The 23,037-nt window shown below is 45.3% G+C and overlaps 1 protein-coding gene across 1 annotated transcript in view; it reads right to left on the bottom strand.

Annotated features, from left to right (window-relative positions):
* LOC123748151 (uncharacterized) overlaps positions 1–23,037 on the bottom strand; it is a 486,109-nt gene that overhangs the window by 339,933 nt on the left and 123,139 nt on the right. Inside the window, exon 5 of the mRNA XM_069305699.1 lies at positions 4,788–4,944. Within this exon, the coding sequence (XP_069161800.1) occupies positions 4,788–4,944 (157 nt within the window). The remainder of the gene's footprint in view (positions 1–4,787; positions 4,945–23,037) is intronic.

The raw sequence follows: 23,037 nt of genomic DNA, 5'->3' as shown, positions 1-23,037 counted from the left end.
AGCCGACGGAGAACCCTCTACAGCAGTCAAGCGTTGTATACATGTACACTTGCCCCCACGAAGGATGTAACCTTCAATGTAAGTACATAGGTATGACGTCGACCAAGCTGACGAGGCGTTTGACATGCCATCTTCAATCTGGTGCCCCTAGGAATCACATGAGACAAGCCCATGACATTACTCTAACAAGAGAAATGTTGAACAAGAATACTTGCATAATAGACAAAACCCAAGATTCAAGAAGATTACAAATTCTTGAGGCAATTCACATAAGAATAGAGCGACCTACCATGAACACCAAAATCACGGAACTATTTACTCTACCCACCATGAGAGTAAGGACAAGACAAGAACATATCGATGCCAACACTGAAGACAATGTCCAACATAACAGGCCAATTCCACTGGATTAATCTTTGTGTTTAGATAGGAGATGCCTCGTATGGGCCAATAAGCCTTCTGCAGCCTCTATGTTTCACCTCACATTTATCCCTTATGTATCCCCCCATGTTTTCACCTTCATTGTATTATCACCTGACCTAATGCGGGTATAAAATCAACTAGTATTGTAAGATCTGTTCACTTGAGAATGAACCATGGAGGTTCGAAACGTCGTGCAAATTATACAAATACGTGTAATACACTCTATAGTAAATCACTTCTTTTCTTCACCTTAAAAGTACGAAAATGAGTTTTGGAGAACTCCTATTTCAATTAAGCCCTGATGCTAAGAAAATAGTTAGAGGGATAGAAGCCCTAAACCAGAAAATAATAAATACAGAATATGCGGTCATATTCAATGAAACATGTTTGAAAGAAAACCTGCTGCCAGTATACACCAGTATATATATATATGTATATATATATGTGTATATATATATATGTTATTAAATATGACCGAAAAAGTAAGATTAATAATTCTAACACGAATTTTCTCAATCTTTCGTACATTTCTTTTCACTGTTGGAAGTAATTCAAAAATCAATTCTCCAAAATTCATTTTTATTTCTAGTCTGACGCGACACTTGAGCGCGTTTCGTAGAACTTATTACATTTTCAAAGACGTTAGTTTACACATACACAACTGAATAGAACTTACACATCTTCGATTTGTTTATATCTACATTTGAGTGAGGTGGATGGGGTGAGGTGGTAGTAACAGGGTATTAAATTCCTAAACACAAGACAGAACACGAAACAATGGGTATTGAATGGAAGTGATTGTAGAAAGCCTATTGGTCCATATTTCTTGATGCTTCTATATTGCAGCGGAGTCTTGAGGTGGGTAGAATATAGTTGTGCATTAATAGGCTGTTGATTGCTGGTGTTGACTTCTTGATGTGTAGTGCCTCGCAGACGTCAAGCCGCCTGCTATCGCTGTATCTATCGATGATTTCTGTGTTGTTTACTAGGATTTCTCTGGCGATGGTTTGGTTGTGGGAAGAGATTATATGTTCTTTAATGGAGCCCTGTTGCTAATGCATCGTTAAACGCCTAGAAAGAGATGTTGTTGTCTTGCGTATATACTGGGTTTTTTGGAGCTTACAGTCCCCAAGAGGGCATTTGAAGGCATAGACGACGTTGGCCTCTTTTAAAGCGTTCTGCTTTGTGTCTGGAGAGTTTCTCATGAGTAGGCTGGCCGTTTTTCTGGTTTTATAGTAAATCGTCAGTTGTATCCTCTGATTTTTGTCTGTAGGGATAACGTTTCTATTAACAATATCTTTCAGGACCCTTTCCTCCGTTTTATGAGCTGTGGAAAAGAAGTTCCTGTAAAATAGTCTAATAGGGGGTATAGGTGTTGTGTTAGTTGTCTCTTCAGAGACAACTAACATATATATATATGTATACATATATATATATATATATATATATATATATATATATATATATATATATATATATATATATATATATATATATATATACATTATATATATATATATATATATATATATATGTGTGTGTGTGTGTGTGTGTGTGTGTGTACGTTTAGGGGTGATCCTGGACGGCATGGGTTCGAATCTGGACGAGTCAAAGAGTTCCTAGTGATCAATGGCTTGCGCGTTCATGCAGCTTTCTCACATATATATGTGAGAAAATAATTGTCTTCCCAGTGTCCCCAAATATTCGACAGTAATCGTGAAACTATATTTGCTGGTGAGGTCATATGAACCGTATCGATGAGAATAATCTTCATATATAAGAAATTTTTCTATAAATATTCCTAAATGTATAGTGACTCATATATTCTTCATCTGCCCTAATATACACCAACAGAAAATGGGAACAAAGAAATAGATATAATCATAATGAATGGGAGATAAGGGCTATATTAGAGGAATAGAAGGAAACCGAAATATAAAAAAGGATGAGAATACAAGTGAGCGACTCTTGGACTATGTCTAAAGAGGCAAAGAGTCTCAGAGTCAAAGAATTTCACGAGTATCAGATTATTAGGGGTCAAGGACTCTCACCAGGTCACGTACTCTCAAAAGGCCATGGACTATTAAGGGAAAATAGACTATCAAGGGGTTCAGGACTCTGGTTGGTGTCAAGAACTCTTAAGGGGTAAAGGACTCAAAAATCAAGGACTCTCAAGGGGTCAATGCCTCTCAGAAGGTCATGGATTATCAAGGAGTGAAGGAGTCAAGGGGTTCAAAGTTCTCAAGGGATCCAGGACTCTCAAGAGTACAGGAGCTCTTAGCATATGTTAAACATGATACAGCTAAACATTTGGGAATTGCAAAGGGGAGAGAATGGGCATATTCTCAACGATGGAAAAGAGACAGGGCACTTCTACAGGACTGTGAGAGGTACAGGAGTCTCGGGGATGACTGTGTGAGGTACAGGAGTCTCGGGGACGACTGTGTGAGGTACAGGAGTCTCGGGGACGACTGTGTGAGGTACAGGAGTCTCAGGGACGACTGTGTGAGGTACAGGAGTCTCAGGGACGACTGTGTGAGGTACAGGAGTCTCAGGGACGACTGTGTGAGGTACAGGAGTCTCAGGGACGACTGTGTGAGGTGCAGGAGTCTCAGGGACGACTGTGTGAGGTACAGGAGTCTCAGGGACGACTGTGTGAGGTACAGGAGTCGCAGGGACGACTGTGTGAGGTACAGGAGTCTCAGGGACGACTGTGTGAGGTACAGGAGTCTCGGGGACGACTGTGTGAGGTACAGGAGTCTCAGGGATGGCTGTGTGAGGTACAGGAGTCTCGGGGACGACTGTGTGAGGTACAGGAGTCTCTGGGACGACTGTGTGAGGTACAGGAGTCTCAGGGATGACTGTGTGAGGTACAGGAGTCTCGGGGACGACTGTGTGAGGTACAGGAGTCTCAGGGATGACTGTGTGAGGTACAGGAGTCTCGGGGACGACTGTGTGAGGTACAGGAGTCTCGGGGACGACTGTGTGAGGTACAGGAGTTTCGGGGACGACTGTGTGAGGTACAGGAGTCTCAGGGATGACTGTGTGAGGTACAGGAGTCTCGGGGGCGACTGTGTGAGGTACAGGAGTCTCGGGGACGACTGTGTGAGGTACAGGAGTCTCAGGGACGACTGTGTGAGGTACAGGAGTCTCAGGGACGACTGTGTGAGGTACAGGAGTCTCAGGGACGACTGTGTGAGGTACAGGAGTCTCAGGGACGACTGTGTGAGGTACAGGAGTTTCGGGGACGACTGTGTGAGGTACAGGAGTCTCAGGGACGACTGTGTGAGGTACAGGAGTCTCAGGGACGACTGTGTAAGGTACAAGAGTCTCAGGGACGACTGTGTAAGGTACAAGAGTCTCGGGGAGGGACTCAGTGAGACAGATACTGGAGGCAGACGACACAGGACGCGGCCTAAATGATAACAGAGTCTCCGGCTGTCCCGCAGATATGTTGTGATGCTGACGGGTGTACTCACCTAGTTGTGCTTGCAGGGTGAGGCTTCTGCTCTTCACTCTCACTTTTACATCTTCATTAGTTCATATTTAAATACTTTTCATCTCTACCTTTTAAATTTAACATCGATTTTGTCTTGGTGTCTCATCTTGTCCGATGTTCTTATTGGTGGAGCGTCAGATGAAGAAATTCCTCCTGACATCTAACAGTGCTTCTCTTTCTTCTTTGTTTATTCGTTTTAGAATACGTCACTATCATGTCTGCCCCAGTCTTTCCTCCAGATAAGGGAGTTCAAGTTACCTCAGTCTTTCCTCATAGCTCAGTCCCCCTTAGTTCATGAAGGAGCCTCATTATATATCATGTATAAATCCGTTATGCATTTTTGATCGATTTTTATTTGATAAATTAATACAATATCTCAGTAAGAGAATTACTACACAACTATTGCCATACGAACATTACTTTTAGTTCCTAACATGTGGTGGTCAGCAGGTCTGCTGCAGTGTCCACTCTTCTTGTGTTTCTTGAACCATTGTCTTAAAGACATTGTTTTCTCCACCTCACATGGCACCTTCCTCTTCCTGCCTCTACCTCACTCCACTCTACTGTATTGTTCATACATCTGAAGGTGTGTTGAGTCCCACGAAAACGTTTATGTAATTAAATGTTTCAATTTCGGTTCATTTTTACTTATATATATAGATCTAAGTATATGTATAGATATATATTCAGTCTGTTGCTGAGAGACTCTCTGATAAGACGAAACGTTCAACATTCTCCTTCCTATTTTTCTGTGGTATATATATATATATATATATATATATATATATATATATATATATATATATATATATATATATATAATGTTAATAATAAATGAAAGTAGAGAAAGAGGATGAACACTCACACTCGACGTTGAGGTTGAGAGCGTTGCTCTGGCCGTCACCCTCCTGGTTACTACCGAGGCAGGTGTACAAGCCACGCATGTCGGCCGTCACGTTGTGGAGCCGCAGGGTGGTGTAGGTCGCCTGCGTCCCCCACTCTGCCCGTCGCAGCGGCCGACCCTGCACGCAGAGAGAGAAATATGCGTTTAACTTCTCATAATTAGTGACCTGGGGCCAGATTCACGAAGCAGTTACGCAAGCACTTACGAACCTGACCATCTTTTCTCAAAATTGGCGGCTTTGTTTACAATTATTGAACAGTTAATGAGCTCCGAAGCACCAGGAGGCTGTTTATAACAATAACAACAGTTGAGTGGGATATTTTAAGGCTAGTAAACTGTTCAATAAATGTAACCAAAGCCGTCAAAGATTAAGTCAAGATGTACACGTTCGTAAGTATTTGCGTAACGGCTTTGTGAATCCGGGTTCAGGTTTTGGGTTTTGCAAAGATAATTATGGTTTAACGTGTGTCGATGTGTGTAGTAAATTGGGTTGGAGTTCGTGTAGGTGTTCTAATCGTTACATGTGCAAACATACATGCGCAAATATTTACAAGTTCAAACACACACACACACACACACACACACACCTAGTTGTGAGTACTCACCTAGTTGTGAGTACTGTGTGTGTGTTAACACACACACACACACACACACACACACACGTTATGTGACAAAAAAGTACTGGGAAGACGGGACACCATCCAGTAACTACACTTAAGTAATTAGGGGACCGGGTCCCCCTAATTACCCCACTGTCCACTGAGTTCACTCAGTCCCCGGCTGTACCCGGCCCCTTGGGGTCCGGTGGCTGAATGGACAGCACGCTGTTTAACACGGGAGGTACGCGAACAAGGGGACACAGGTGGAGACTGAGTACCCAAATGAGCCACAGGGACGTTAGAAAAAACTTTTTCATTGTTAGAGTAGTTAACAGGTGGAATACATTAGGCAGTGATGTGGTGGAGGCTGACTCCATACACAGTTTCAAATGTAGATATGACAAAGCCCAGTAGGCCCAGGAATCTGTACATCAGTTAATTAAATTGACAGTTGAGAGGCGGGACCAAAGAGCCAGAGCTCAACCCCCGCAAGCACAACTAGGTGAGTACAACTAGATGAGTATTGACTGGCTCACTCACTCTCTCTCTCTCCCTCTCACTCGACTTTCCCTTCTCTCCATTCACATTCATTCAAATTTCGCTGCCCTGCCGGTATCACGTCTAACGCAGATAATGTTAATATTCTTTAATTTAATTTTCCCGTAAAATCAGATATTACCTCAGTCCAAATATTCTCTTTTATTCCATTACGTTGTTAAGCCTGAATTTTGATGCTTGGAGCGGAGTTAATGCCTCAATGGAGAGGCTTGGAGCCGAGTTAATGCTTCAATGGAGAGGCTTGGAGCCGAGTTAATGCCTCAATGGAGAGGCTTGGAGCCGAGTTAATGCTTCAATGGAGAGGCTTGGAGCAGAGTTAATGCCTCAATGGAGAGGCTTGGAGCCGAGTTAATGCCTCAATGGAGAGGCTTGGAGCCGAGTTAATGCCTCAATGGAGAGGCTTGGAGCCGAGTTAATGCTTCAATGGAGAGGCTTGGAGCCGAGTTAATGCCTCAATGGAGAGGCTTGGAGCCGAGTTAATGCCTCAATGGAGAGGCTTGGAGCCGAGTTAATGCTTCAATGGAGAGGCTTGGAGCCGAGTTAATGCCTCAATGGAGAGGCTTGGAGCCGAGTTAATGCTTCAATGGAGAGGCTTGGAGCCGAGTTAATGCCTCAATGGAGAGGCTTGGAGCCGAGTTAATGCTTCAATGGAGAGGCTTGGAGTCGAGTTAATGCCTCAATGGAGAGGCTTGGAGCCGAGTTAATGCCTCAATGGAGCGGCTTGGAGCCGAGTTAATGCCTCATTGGAGCGGCTTGGAGCCGAGTTAATGCCTCAATGGAGAGGCTTGGAGCCGAGTTAATGCCTCAATGGAGAGGCTTGGAGCCGAGTTAATGCCTCAATGGAGAGGCTTGGAGCCGAGTTAATGCCTCAATGGAGAGGCTTGGAGCCGAGTTAATGCCTCAGTGGAGCGGCTTGGAGCCGAGTTAATGCCTCAATGGAGAGGCTTGGAGCAGAGTTAATGCCTCAATGGAGAGGCTTGGAGCCGAGTTAATGCCTCAATGGAGAGGCTTGGAGCCGAGTTAATGCCTCAATGGAGCGGCTTGGAGCAGAGTTAATGCCTCAATGGAGAGGCTTGGAGCCGAGTTAATGCCTCAATGGAGCGGCTTGGAGCCGAGTTAATGCCTCAATGGAGCGGCTTGGAGCCGAGTTAATGCCTCAATGGAGCGGCTTGGAGCAGAGTTAATGCCTCAATGGAGAGGCTTGGAGCCGAGTTAATGCTTCAATGGAGAGGCTTGGAGCCGAGTTAATGCTTCAATGGAGAGGCTTGGCGCCGAGTTAATGCTTCAATGGAGAGGCTTGGAGTCTAGAAATCATAACTCTTTTTCTGGCCGATGAAGGACTATTACATAGGGAGCTGGTGATGCGTTACTGCGATATGTATCGCAGCAAAAGGTTTACTACGTGACAGATTTACTGTATTTAAAGTAAGGTGAAGCTCGCTACCTTCTCTGAACATTTCAACTTTTAGTTAATTTATGGTTGAGCCTTCCTGATGTATTTGTTACTGAAGGGAGGAAATGTTCTGGCTAATATTCCACAGTGATCTTCCAGATAGACTTAGTATTCATGAGGTGATAATGTTCCACTAGTGTTACATGCAGGCTTTCCAGACCGCTTTAGCACTGAAGGGTGAGAACACCGCTCTTGGGTCTCTTGTTGTTTCGACGACTCTGGAACCCAGATCCTTGTCAAAACTCTTCTCATATTTCCTTCAGACACCACGAGTCACTAAAGTGATGGTGACAACGTTAGAGTGATAAACAGTTTCTGTATACTTGCAGTTGATGGTGAGTCTCGGTGTTGCATCACCATCTGCATAACTAACAATGAAGCCACAAATATTTTAAATATTCACAATCGTGATCTCTTGTAGACATGAGTTATTTAATACAAAAAAGGGTTAATAATTTTTTTCAAGAGTCGTTTCTATTTTTCAAACGTTCTTTTTCAGTAGGGAAGTTGAAAAATTAACTTTATAAAGTACGTTTTACAGTGAGAAAATCTACTAGGGCTGTAAGGTGGGCGCGAACCTACGACCTTGGCACTGCCAAGCCGCATACTCTACCACTGAACCAATGCGACTTGTCAAAATCATACAACCAGATTTCTACTGAAATCACGGGACGTCTGGAGGACCCTACTGAAGCCAGTCCAAGTTTTTCCATATGAACCACAAGCACTCGGGCGGAGGAGTAGAGTGGTCCTACACCTCACGCCACAACTTCAGAATTGATATATTGATATATATGTTTTCATTGATATATATCACGTTACTGTGATTCCTGTGTATTTGTGTGTGTTACATGTTACAGTTTAATTGTACCTGACGTCTGTAGCTAAACGCCATGTGTTGCTGAAGTTGCCTACATGGTCTACGAGAGCAGTGGGAAGGTGAATACAAATTAGCAGGTCTAACAATATGTATCTCACGTCGGACTGGGAAAACGTGACCACCATTCTCATTGGCCAGCTAGGGCAGTAGAAGGTGGGATGCAAACTGTTCGTTTTGACTTGCTTTTGTAGATGATAGGACGTTCCTATATGTAAGCCGACTGTTGAAAGTCGGACGAGTACTCACCTTGTTGTGCTATATTGAGCTTTCGCTCTTTGTTACCTCCTCTCAACAGTCAATCAACTGGCGGTCAGATTCCTGAACCTACTGGGCTCTATTATATCTTTATTGGAAACTATGTATGGAGTCAGCCTCCACCACATCACTGCCTAATGCATTCCACCTGTTAACTACTCTGACACTGAAAAAGTTCTTTCTAACGTCCATGTGGCTCATTTGAGTACTCAGTCTCTACCTGTGTCCCCTTGTTCGAGTACCCCTGTGTTAGACAGCTTATCTTTATGTAATATGTCAATTTCTCTGAGAATTTTGTACGTAGTGATCATGTCTCACCGAGCTCTCCTGTTTTCCAGTGACATGAGGCACATTTCATGCAGCCTTTCCTCGTAACTCATTCCTCATAGTTCTGGGACTAGCCTAGTGGCATACCTCTGATCTTTTTCCAGCTTCGTCTTGTGCTTGACAAGGTACGGGCTCCATGCTGGGGCCGCATACTCCAGGATTGGTCTTAGTAGTAGGCATCCAACAGTCTCAGGGGACTATGGACTTGCGCTCTGGTTGTCTGGTTGTCCGTCGGTTTTTGATTGGCTCAAGAAAGACACACACACACACACACACACACACACACACACACACACACACACTCACAGGGGGTATAGATTCGTTCCTCTCAATGTTTGCCGACGATGCAAAAATTATGAGGAAGATTGAAACAGAGGATGATAGTAGGAGGCTACAAGATGACCTGGATAGACTGAGTGAATGGTTCAACAAATGGTTGTTGAAGTTCAACCCGAGTAAATGCAAAGTAATGAAACTAGGCAGTGGAAACAGGAGGCCAGACACAGGATACAGAATAGGAGATGAAGTACTTAATGAAACAGACAGAGAGAAAGATCTAGGAGTTGATATCACACCAAACCTGTCTCCTGAAGCCCACATAAAGAGAATAACGTCTGCGGCATATGCGAGGCTGGCTAACATCAGAACAGCGTTCAGGAACCTGTGTAAGGAATCATTCAGAATCTTGTACACAACATATGTAAGACCAATCCTGGAGTATGCGGCCCCAGCATGGAGCCCGTACCTTGTCAAGCACAAGACGAAGCTGGAAAAAGTTCAAAGGTATGCTACTAGACTAGTCCCAGAACTAAGACGCTTGAGTTATGAGGAAAGGTTGCGGGAAATGCACCTTACGACACTGGAAGACAGATGAGTAAAAGGGGACATGATCACAACCTACAAAATCCTCAGGGGAATCGACCTGGTAAACAAGGATGAACTATTCAACACTGGAGGGACGCGAACAAGGGAACACAGGTGGAAACTTAGTACCCAAATGAGCCACAGAGACATTAGAAAGAACTTTTTCAGTGTCAGAGTAGTTAGTAAATGGTATGCACTAGGAAGTGATGTGGTGGAGGCTGTCTCCATACACAGTTTCAAATGTAGATATGATAGAGCCCAGTAGGCTCAGGAATCTGTACACCAGTTGATTGACGGTTGAGAGGCGGGACCAAAGAGCCAGAGTTCAACCCCCACAAGCACAATTAGGTGAGTACAATAAGGTGAGTGCACACACACACACACACACACACACACACACACACACACACACACACACACACACACACACACACACACACACACACACACACACAAACAGGTTATGAAATAAAGAATAAGGGAAGAAGGATTCACTACAAATGACAAGGAAGTGTGTGAGGAACTGAATAAGAAATTCCAGGAGGTCTTCACCTTAGAGCAAGGAGAAATCCCAGAGATAAGAGAGGGAAGAGCTAACCAGGATCAACAGGAAGAGTTTGAGATTACCAGCGGGGAAGTAAGGAAATGTTTATTAGAGTTGGATGTGACAAAGGCCATAGGCCCAGATGGAATCTCCCCTTGGATACTAAAGGAAGGAGCAGAAGAACTGTGCCTGCCACTCTCCATAGTGTACAACAAATCACTGGCAACAGGGATACTGCCAGAAATTTGGAAAGCAGCTAACGTAGTCCCGATATACAAGAAAGGGGATAGACAGGAGGCACTGAACTTCAGGCCAGTGTCTCTAACCTGCATACCATGCAAGCTGATGGAGAAGATTGTGCGAAGAAAGCTAGTGGATCATCTGGAGTGAAAGAACTTTGTAATACAGCATCAATATGGGTTTAGGGATGGCAAGTCATGCCTCACAGGGTTACTTGAATTCTACAACCAGGCAACAAAAATAAGGCAAGAAAGAAAACGGTGGGCAGACTGCATATTTTTGGATTGTCTGAAAACCTTTGATACAGTACCACACAAGAGGCTATTATAAAAGCTGGAGACGCAGGCTGGTGTGAAAGGGAAAGTACTCCATTGGATAAAGGAGTATCTAAGCAGCAGGAGACTACGAGTCAGTGTGAGGGGGTGAGGTCTCAGATTGTCGAGACGTTACAAGTGGAGTCCCGCAGGGGTCAGTCCTTGGACCTATACTGTTTCTGATATATGTAAATGATCTCCCAGAGGGTATAGAATCGTTTCTCTCAATGTTTGCTGATGATGCAAAAAATATGAGGAGGATTGAAACAGAGGATGATAGTAGGAGGATTCAAGATTACCTAGACAGAGTGAATTGTCCAACAAATGGCTGTTGAAGTTCAACTCGAGTAAATGCAAAGTAATGAAACTAGGCAGTAGAAACAGGAGGCCAGACACAGGATACAGAATAGGGGATGAAGTACTAAATGAAACGGACAGAGAGAAAGATCTAGGAGTTGATATCACACCAAACCTGTCTCCTGAAGCCCATATAAAAAAATTAACGTCTGCGGCATATGCGAGGCTGGCTAACATCAGAACAGCGTTCAGGAACCTGTGTAAGGAATCATTCAGAATCTTGTACACCACATATGTAAGACCAATCCTGGAGTGTGCGGCCCCAGCACGGAGCCCGTACCTTGTCAAGCACAAGACGAATCTGGAAAAAGTCCAAAGGTATGCCACTAGACTAGTCCCATAACTAAGAGGCATGAGAGGCAAGAGGCATCTGTCTCTTGCTCTCCCTCCCTCCCTCCCTCCCTCTCTCTCTCTCTCTCTCTCTCTCTCTCTCTCTCTCTCTCTCTCTCTCTCTCTCTCTCTCTCTCTCTCTGTCCCCCTCTCTGCCCCCTTCTCTGCTCCCCCCCTGCCTAACCCTATCAAAACATATCAGTGAAAGGGACAAAATGGCACGAGGACGCAACAGGGACACAGGGAATAGCCGAGGTGACCAAACGATGGAAATGTTAACCCAAGTTCTCGAGGAATTCAGGAGGGAGATGCATGAAATGAGGATTACAATTAACAACCTGCAAAGTGAGCTGACATCAGCAGGGGAGGAGATCAAATCCCTCACAGAGAAAAATAAAGAGGCCGAGCATCAGATTTTCATCCAAAGGGAAGGTGGGAATGTTACATTGGAAGGAAATGCCTCTGTATCTGAAACATTTGCAGAAATACTGAGAAAGAGTTCAGAAGCAATGGACACAGTGAGGGAGGTAGCCATGCAAGCTGCTACCTCACTGGAAGCAGCATGGTGCACCAGCCAGCTGCTGGAGAGAAAATGATCAGTGGTAGTTGTAGGCATCAAAGAACAGGAAAGATCCAATAGGCAGGAATGGAATAGCAAGGATAAAGAGGCAGTACATGGACTACTGATGGGGATACAGATAGAAGGGGCTGAACAAAAAATTGAGAAGGTTTTCAGGTTGGGTTGGTACAACAAGGACAGAAACTGACTGGTAAAGGTGGTGTTTACAAACGAGACCACCAAAATGGTTATTTTTAGAAAGGAAGAGTCATCTACAGTATGTGGAGGAATAAAAGAAAGTATTCCTGCAGAGGGACAAGATGAAGGATGAGAGAGCCAGGGCAGCAGAGGCGAGGAAGAAGCGCAGGGAGAGAGGAGTAAACCAGGAAATCGCAACCCCCAACACAACAGTTCCTGAGACAAGAGGGGAACCCACAACCAGCATCCCAGGAACACCAGAGGGGAGGGCAACACCACCACCACCCTCTGCATGGAAACCTCCCATCCCCTCACCCTACCTGCCCCCACCTAAATGCTCCCCCCCTTCCCCCCTAATCATATTCTGAACCTATCACAACTCCCCCATCTCCACCATGTCCCACCTCCTGCCTTTCCCACCCCTATCCCCCTCCCCCTTCATCCCATACCTTCCCTATCCCTCCTCCCCCTCATCCCGTATCCTCCATGCCCCCCCCCCTATCTCCTTAACCCACACCCTTCTTGTCCCCCCATCCCTTGCACCCCCACCCCCTACCCCAAAATCCTCTGAGACCCTGCAAACCACCTCACAGATCTTCTCACCCAGGGAACAGCTTTCCCCACCAGCAGAATGTTCACCAAGAAGGGGACTAGAAAATAAACACAAGAAAGTGAGCTTCAAGGCAATGTACACTAACATAGATGGGATTACAAATAAAGCAAATGAGCTTGGAGAATGGGTACTAGAGGAAAACCCAGACATAATAGCTATCTCAGAAACAAATCTAACAAAAACGATAACAAATGCAGTGTTCCCACAAACTATTATGTTATGAGGAAAGAGAGGGAAGGAAGAGGTGGGGGGTAGTGTAGCTCTGCTGGTAAGAAATGGCTGGGATTTTGAGGAGATGGTTATTCACTACTGTGAAAGTTTCAGTGACTACATATCAGGCACCATAGCAACTGGAGGACAGAAAATTATAGTAGTAGTCATATATATCCCCACACCAAACGACAGAGGACCCATACAGGAATATGATAGAAACAACATGGCCACCATCAATATAATAGAGAGAGCAGCTTCTGTGGCTAACAGGAATGGATCCAGACTACTAATGATGGGAGACTTCAACCATGGGAAGATAGATTGGGTGAACATAGACCCACATGGAGGACCAGACACATGGAGAGCTAAGCTGTTGATTGTGGCAACAAGAAACTTTCTAAGTCAACACGTCAAGGGACCGACAAGATTGAGAGGAGAGGACGAACCAGCCTTGCATGTTCTGATATTTACCCTAAATGAGTGGGATATAAGAGAAATTAATATGGAAGCCCATCTGGGAATGAGTGATCATAGTGTTTTGTGCTTTGAGTACCTGGTTGAGCTAGGAATTATCTCCCCCCAAAAAAGAACTGGGAAACAAAGGGCTGGCGTACCGAAAGGGAAACTATGAGGAGATGAATAAATTCCTTAAGGATATACAATGGGACACAGAACTCAGAACCAAGTCCGTACAAGACATGATTGACTATGTCACCCAAAAGTGTCAGGAGGCTGTAAGCAGGTTTGTCCTGGCCCGACAGAAAAAAACAGAGAAGCAAAAGAAGAAGCAATGGTTTACCAGGGAATGTATGGAAGCAAATGAGCTGAACAAAAAAGCATGGAGGAACTTCCGCAATAACAGAATACCTGAAAGTATAGAGAGATAACAGAGAACCAGGAACGAGTATGTTAGTGTGAGAAAAGCAGCTGAGAAAACGTATGAAAATGATATAGCTAACAAAGCCAAGACCAAACCAAAACTATTACACAGTCACATCAGGAGGAAGACAACAGTGGAGGAACAGGTGATGAAACTTAGGATGGGTGAGGACAGGTACACAGAGAATGACAAAGAGGTGTGTGAGGAGCTCAACAAAAGGTTCCAGGAGGTCTTTACATTAGAACAAGGAGAAGTCACGGCACTAGGAGAGGTGGCAGAAAACCAGGTGACCTTGGAAAGGTTCGAAATTACAAGAGATGAGGTCAAGAAGCACCTATTGGAGCTGGACGTGAGAAAAGCTGTTGGGCCTGACGGAATCTCACCATGGGTATTGAAAATGTGCAGGAGCACTTTGCTTGCCACTCTCCATAGTGTATAGTAGGTCACTGGAAACGGGAGACCTACTAGAAACATGGAAGACGGCTAATGTAGTCCCAATATACAAAAAGGGTGACATACAAAAGGCACTGAACTACAGGCCAGTGTCCTTGACTTGTATACCATGCAAAGTGATGGAGAAGATTGTGAGAAAAAACCTTGTAACACATCTGGGGAGAGGAGACTTCGTGACAACACATCAACATGGGTTCAGGGAGGGTAAATCTTGCCTTACAGGCTTAATAGAATTCTACAATCAGATGACAAAGATTAAGCAAGAAAGAGAAGAATGGGAAGACTGCATTTTTTTGGATTGTCGGAAAGCCTTTGACAGAGTACCCCATAAAAGGCTGATGCATAGGCTGGAGAAACAGGCAGGAGTAACTGGTAGGGCGCTCCAGTGGATAAGGGAGTACCTAAACAATAGGAAGCAGAGAGTTACAGTGAGGGGTGAGACCTCAGACTGGCGTGAAGTCACCAGTGGAGTCCCACAGGGCTCTGTACTTGGACCTATCCTGTTTCTGATATACGTAAATGATCTCCCAGAGGGTATAGACTCATTCCTCTCAATGTTTGCTGACGACGCCAAAATTATGAGAAGGATTAAGACAGAGGACAGCTTGAGGCTTCAAGAAGACCTGGACAAGCTGCAGGAATGGTCGAACAAATGGCTGTTAGAGTTTAATCCAAGCAAATGTAATGTAATGAAGATAGGGGTAGGAAGCAGGAGACCAGATACAAGGTATCACTTGGGAGGTGAAATACTTCAAGAGTCCGAGAGAGAGAAAGACTTGGGGGTTGATATCACGCCAGACCTGTCCCCTGATGCTCATATCAAGAGGATAACAGCAGCAGCATATGCCAGGTTGGCTAACATAAGAACGGCCTTTAGAAACTTGTGTATGGAATCTTTCAGAACATTATATACCACATATGTCAGACCAATCCTGGAGTATGCGGCACCAGCATGGAGTCCATATCTAGTCAAGGATAAGACTAAACTGGAAAAGGTTCAAATGTTTGCCACCAGACTAGTACCCGAGCTGAGAGGTATGAACTACGAGGAGAGACTACGGGAATTAAACCTCACTTCGTTGGAAGACAGAAGAGTTAGGGGGGACATGATCACCACATTCAAGATCCTCAAGGGAATTGACAGGGTTGATATAGACAGGCTGTTTAACACAAGGGGCACACGCACTAGGGGACACAGGTGGAAACTGAGTGCCCAAATGAGCCACAGAGATATTAGAAAGAACTTTTTTAATGTCAGAGTGGTTGACAAATGGAATGCATTAGAAAGTGATGTGGTGGAGGCTGACTCCATACACAGTTTCAAGTGTAGATATGATAGAGCCCATTAGGCTCAGGAACCTGTACACTTGTTGATTGACGGTTGAGAGGCGGGACCAAAGAGCCAGAGCTCAACCCCCGCAAGCACAACTAGGTGAGTACAACTAGGTGAGTACACACACACACACACACACACCCTCTCACTCCCTCCTTCCACTCACCCCTCCCCCCAAGACCTCCCTTGTCCCCATCCCCCAAGCCCTCCCGTCTCCCACATGCCCGCCCGTCTCTCCCACCCCCAAGCCCTCCATTCTACCCCGCCCCCCTAAGCCCCCAACTCTCCCCCACCCCACCTAAACCTTCCCCTCTCCACCACTCCCCTAAACCCTCTCGTCTTCCTCACCCACATCAGCCTTCCCTTTACCCCCACGCCCCCCAAGCTCTCCCTCCTTTTCTGCCTCCCCAAGCCCCCCCATTCTCCTTCATCCCCCAAAGCCTCTCCTCCCCTTATGCTCCCCCAACCCTCTCCATCTAACCCCCCCCCCCCAACCCTCCCCCTCTCACTCTCCCCCCCTACCGTCCCCCTCTCACTCTCCCCCCAACTCTCTCCCAAACCCCCCTTACCCTCCCCCTCTCCCCCCAAAGCCCTCCCTCCTCCACCAGTCTTCCCGTACCAGATTCTCCCAGCTCCCACTCACCCCAGATCCCACAGCCCCCCCCCAGAGGAGAACCAGAAGATAGTCAGTTTCAGGGTAATATACTCAAACACAGATGGGATCACATGCAAGACAAGTGAACTAAGGGAAAGAGCACAAGAAATGAACCCAGATGTAATCGGACTCACTCAAACAAAATTCTCTGGAATCATAACGAATGTCCTGTTTCCCCAGGAGTACACAGTAATAAGGAAAGAGAGGGAAGGTAGGGGAGGAGGTGGAGTGGCCCTACTCATGAGAAAGGAATGGAGTTTTAAGTAGATGGCTATCCCGGGCTGTGAGGGGATCAGAGACTACATAGCAGGCAAAATGTCATTGGGAGGGACCAAGAATAGTAATAGCAGTAATATACAACCTTCCACCAAATGACAGAAGACCCAGTCAAGAGTATGAAAACAACATGGCAGTTAACACTATAATTGAGAGGGCAGCCTCTGCTGCCTGTAGGTATAGATCCCACTTGCTCATCATGGGGGGACTTCAATCATAGAAGGATTGACTGGGAGAACAAGGAACCGCATCGAGACGAGGATACGTGGAGAGCCAAACTATTGGAGGTGGTGACTATAATTTTTTTAGCCCAGCATGTCAGAGAACCCACAAGTATGAGAGGAAATGACAAACCAGCGAGACTCGACCTAGTCTTCACTCTGAACCACTCCGACATAAGAGAAATCAGCTTTGAGTCCCCAGTAGGAATGAGTGACCACAGTGTACTGATGTTTGAGTACCTGATTGAAGAAGGGTTATTACACTCGAGAAGGGATACCGAAAACAAAAGGTTAGCATACCGAAAGGGAAACAATGAGGAGATAAGAAAATGCCTAACATATATAGCATGGGAAACAGAGCTCAGGGGAAAGACGGCCCAAGACATGATGGACTACATCATGCAGAAGTGCAAGGACGCAGCAAACAAGTTTGTCCCAGTCCAAAAGGAAAACAGTGAAATGAAGATGAGAAAGCCATGGTTTAATCAGAGATGTAGGCTAGCTAAGCTACAAAGTAAAAGGGCATGGAGAAACTACAGGAATAACAGGACACTGGAGAGCAGAGAAAGATACCAGAATGCCAAGAATGAATATGTCAGGATGAGAAGAGAGGCAGAAAAACAATACGAAAATGACATCGCAAGCAAGGCAAAGACTCAGCCTAAATTGCTGCATAGCCACATTAGGAGAAAAACAACAGTAAAGAAACAGGTTATGAAATTAAGGATAGGGGCAGAAGGATTCACTACAAACGACAAGGAAGTGTGTGAGGAACTGAATAAGAAATTCCAAGACGTCTTCACCTCAGAGCAAGGAGAAATCCTAGAGATAAGAGAGGGAATAGCTAACCAGGAACCACTGGAAGAGTTTGAGATTACCAGCGAGGAAGTAAGGAAGTGTTTACTAGAGTTGGATGTGACAAAGGCTATAGGCCCAGATGGAATCTCCCCTTGGATACTAAAGGAAGGAGCAGAAGAACTGTGCCTACCACTCTCCATAGTGTATAACAAATCACTGGCAACAGGGGAACTGCCAGAAATTTGGAAACCAGCTAACGTAGTCCCGATATAAAAGAAAGGGGATAGACAGGAGGCACTGAACTACAGGCCAGTGTCCCTAACCTGCATACCATGCAAGCTGATGGAGAAGACTGTGTGAAGAAAGCTAGTGGAACATCTGGAGCGAAAGAACTTTGTAACACAGCATCAACATGGGTTCAGAGATGGCAGGTCCTGCCTCACAGGATTACTTGAATTCTACGACCAGGCAACAAAAATAAGGCAAGAAATAAAACGGTGGGCAGACAGCATATTTTTGGATTGTCAGAAAGCCTTTGATACAGTACCACACAAGAGGCTAGTGAAAAAGCTGGAGATGTAGGCTGGAGTGAAAGGAAAGGTACTCCATTGGAAAAAGGAGTACCATAGCAACAGGAGACAATAAGTCACTGTGAGGGGTGAGATCTCAGATTGGCGAGACGTTACGAGTGGAGTCCCGCAGGGGTCAGGCCTTGGAACTATACTGTTTCTGATATATGCAAATGATCTCCCAGAGGGTATAGAATCATTTATCTCAATGTTTGCTGATGATGTAAAAATTATGAGGAGGATTGAAACAGAGGATGATAGTAGAGGGCTTCAAGATTACCTAGACAGAATGAGTGAATGTTCCAACAAATGGCTATTGAAGTTCAACCCGAGTATATGCAAAGTAATGAAACTAGGCAGTGGAAACAGGAGGCCAGACACAGGATACAGAATAGAAGATGAAGCACTTAATGAAACGGATAGAGAGAAAGATCTAGGAGTTGATATCACACCAAACCTGTCTCCTGAAGCCTAAATAAAGAGAAAAACGTCTGCGGCATATGTGAGGCTGATTAATATCAGAACTGCCTTCAGGAACCTGTGTAAGGAATCATTCAGAATCTTGTACACCACATATGTAAGACCAATCCTGGAGTATGCGATCCCAGCATCGACCCCTTACCTTGTCAAGCACAAGACTAAGCTGGAAAAAGTACAAAGGTATGTCACTACACTAGTCCCAGAACTAAGAGGCATGAGTTAGGAGGAAAGGCTGCGGGAAATGCACCTTACGACATTGGAAGACAGAGTAAGAGGAGACATTATCACAACCTACAAAATCCCCAGGGGAATCGACAGGGTAGACAAGGATAAACTATTCAACACTGGTGGTAGGCGAACAAGAGGACACAGGTGGAAACTGAGTACCAAGTCAGGGTAGCACCCCCCCCCCCTTCCTCTTAAACGTCAAATGGACACCATAGATAGTGAAATAAACTCTCCTTCCTCCCCCATCTCTCTCTCTCTCTCTCTCTTCCAATCTCTCATTTCCCCCTCTCTCACTCTCTCTCTCCACCTCTCTCGCCTTCTCCCTATCTTTCTTGCTCTCTCTCTCTTGCCCTCTCTCTCTCTTGCCCTCTTTCTCTCTTGCCCTCTCTCTCTCTTGCTCCCTCTCTCTCTCTTGCCCTCTCTCTCTCTTGCTCCCTCTCTCTCTCTCTCTCTCTCTCTCTCTCTCTCTCTCTCTCTCTCTCTCTCTCTCTCTCTCTCTCTCTCTCTCTCTCTCTCTCTCTCTCTCTCTTTCTCTCTCTCTCTCTGCCTCTCTCTGCCTCCCCCCCAAAATACCTCTGTACCTGAAATATTTGCAGACATACTAAGAGATCAGAAGCAATAGACACAGTTGGGGAGGTTGGCTTGTAAGCAGCTACCTCACAGGAAGCAGCAAGGTGCACCAGTCAGCTGCTGGAAAGAAAACGATCAGTGGTAGTTGTACGCATCAAAGAACAGGAAAGATCCAATAGGCAGGAATGGAATAGCAAGGACACAGATGCAATACATGGGATACTGAAGGGGTTATAGATGGAAGGGGCTGAACAAAGTATTGAAAAGGTTTACAGGTTGGGCTGGTACAACAAGGACAGAAACCGACTGGTAAAGGTGGTGTTTGCAAACGAGACCAAGAAGGAGGTTATTCTAGAGAGGAAGAGTCATCTGCAGTATGTGGAGGAATACAAAAAAGTATTCCTGCAGAGGGACAGGACGAAGGAGGAGAGAGCCAGGGCAGCAGAGGCAAGAAGGAAGTGCAGGGAGAGAGGAGTAAACCAAGAAAACGCAACCCCCCAACACAACAGTTCCTGAGACAAGCGGGGAACCCACAACCAGCATCCCAGCAACACCAGAGGAGAGTGCAACACCTCCACCCCCCTCTGCATAGAAACCCTCCCTTCCCCTCACCCTACCTGCCCCCACTCAAATGCTCACCCACCCCCCTCGCTCCCCCCCACACTAATCTGACCCAGTCACCCCTACCCCATTCCCACCATGTGCCCCCTCATGCCTTCCCTCACCTGTCCCCCCTCCCCCTCATCCCATACCCTCCCTATCCCTCCTCCCCCTCACCCAGTATCCTCCATGTTCCCTCTATCTCCTTACCCCTTACCCTACCTGCCCCCCCTTCCCTTGAACACCCAACCCTCCACCCCAAAATCCTCTGAGACCCTGCAAACCGCCTCACAGATCTTCACACCCAGGGAACAGCTTTCCCCACTAGCAGAATGCTCACCAAGAAGGGGACAAGGAAATGAACAGAAGAAAGTGAGCTTCAAGGCAATGTACACTAACATAGATGGGATTACAAATAAAACAAGTAAACTCGGAGAATGGGCACTAGAAGAAAACCCAGACATATTAGTACTCACAGAAACAAAGCTAACGAAAGCCATAACAAATGCAGTGTTTCCACAGGACTACTATGTAGTGAGGAAAGAGAGAGAAGGAGAGGAGGAGGTGTTGTAGCTTTGCTGATAAGAAAAGGTTGGAGTTTTGAAGAGATGATTAATCACAACAGTGAAGATTTCAGTGACTACATATCAGGCACCATTACAACTGGAGGACAGAAAATTATAGTAGTAGTCATATATAACCCCCCACCAAACGACAGAAGACCCAGACAGGAATATGACAGAAACAACATGGCCACCATCAATATAATAGAGAGAGCAGCTTCTGTGGCTAGCAGGAAGGGATCCACACTACTAATCATGGGAGATTTCAACCACGAGAAGATAGATCGAGAGAGCAGAGACCCACACGAAGGACTAGACACATGGAGAGCTAAGCTGCTTAACGTGGCAACAAGAAACTTTGTAAGTCAACACGTCAAGGGACCGACAAGAATGAGAGGAGAGGATGAACCAGCTCTCTTTGATCTGATATTTACCCTTAATTAGTCGGATATAAGGGAAGTTAAGTTGGAAGCCCCCCTTGGGAATGAGAGATCATAGTGTATTGAGCTTTGAGTACCTGGTTGAGTTAGGAATTATCTCCCTCCAAAAAGAACTGGGAAACAAAGGGCTGGTGTACCGGAAGGGAAACTATGAGGAGATGAATAAATTCCTAAGGGATATACCATTGGACACAGAACTCAGAACTAAGTCCGTACAAGACATGATGGACTATGTCACCCAAAAGTGTCAGGGGGCGGTAAACAGGTTTATCCCGGCCCGACAGGAAAAAACCGAGAAGCAAAAGAAGAATCCATGGTTTAATAGGGAATGTATGAAAGATAAGGAGCTGAACAAAGAAGCATGGAAGAACTTCCGTAATAACAGAACACCAGAAAGTAGAGAGAGATACCAGAGAACCAGGAACGAGTATGTTAGTGTGAGAAGAGCAGCTGAGAAATGGTATGAAAATGATATAGGTAATAAAGCCAAGACCGAAACAAAGCTACTACACAGACACATCAGGTGGAAAACAACAATGAAGGAATAGGTGATGAAACTTGGAATGGGTGAGGACAGGTACACAGAGAATGACAAAGAGGTGTGTGTGAAGAACTCAACAAAAGGTTGCAGGAGGTCTTTACAATAGAACAGGGAGAGGTCACAGTGCTAGGAGAGGTGGCAGCAAACCAGGCGACCCTGGAAGGGTTCGAAATTACAAAAGATGAGGTCAAGAAGCACCTAGTGGAGCTGGATGTGAGAAAGGCTGTTGGGCCAGACGGAATCTGACTATGGGTATTGAAAGAGTGTGCAGGAGCACTTTGTTTGCCACTCTCCATAGTGTATAGTAGGTCACTGGAAACGGGAGACCTACATGAAATATAGAAGACGGCTAATGTAGTCCCAATATACAAAAAGGGCGACAATCAACAGGCACCGAACTACAGGCCAGTGTCCTTAGCTTATATACCATGCAAGGTGATGGAGAAGATCGTGAGAAAAAACCTAGTAACACATCTGGAGAGAAAGGACTTCGTGACAACCCATTGGCATGGGTTCAGGGAGGGTAAATCTTGCCTTATAGGCTTAATAGAATTCTACGATCAGGTGACAAAGATTAAGCAAGAAAGAGAAGGATGGGCGGATTGCATTTTTTGGACTGTCGGAAAGCTTTTGACACAGTACCCCATAAAAGGCTGATGCATAAGCTGGAGAAACAGGCAGGAGTAACTGGTAGGGCGCTCCAGTGGATAAGGGAGTACCTAAGCAATAGGAAGCAGAGAGTTACAATGAGGGGGTGAGATCTCAGATTGGCATGAAGTCACCAGTGGAGTCGCACAGGGATCTGTACTCGGATCTATCTTGTTTCTGATATACATAAATGATCTCCAAGAGGGTATATACTCATTCCTCTCAATGTTTGCTGACGACGCCAAAATTATGAGAAGGATTCAGACAGAGGAGGACAGCTTAAGGCTTCAAGAAGACCTGGACAAGCTGCAGGAATGGTCGAACAAATGGTTGTTAAGAGTTTAACCCAAGCAAATGTAATGTAATGATGATAGGTGTAGGGAGCAGGAGACCAGACACATGGTATCCTTTGGGAGATGAAATCCTGCAAGATTCAGAGAGAGAGAAAGACCTGGGGGTTGATATCACGCCAGACCAGTCCCCTGAAGCTCATATCAGGAGGATAACATCACCAGCATATGCCTTGGCTAAGATAAGAACGGCCTTTAGAAACTTGTGTAAGGAATCTTTCAGATCTTTATATACCATATATGTCAGACCAATCCTGGAGTATGTGGCTCCAGCATGGAGTTCATATCTAGTCAAGCATAAG

Source organism: Procambarus clarkii, chromosome 56 (assembly GCF_040958095.1).
Source record: "Procambarus clarkii isolate CNS0578487 chromosome 56, FALCON_Pclarkii_2.0, whole genome shotgun sequence".
Lineage (NCBI taxonomy): Eukaryota > Metazoa > Arthropoda > Malacostraca > Decapoda > Cambaridae > Procambarus > Procambarus clarkii.
Note: the sequence above shows the minus strand (reverse complement) of the source record. Positions and strands in the feature narration are given on the sequence as shown.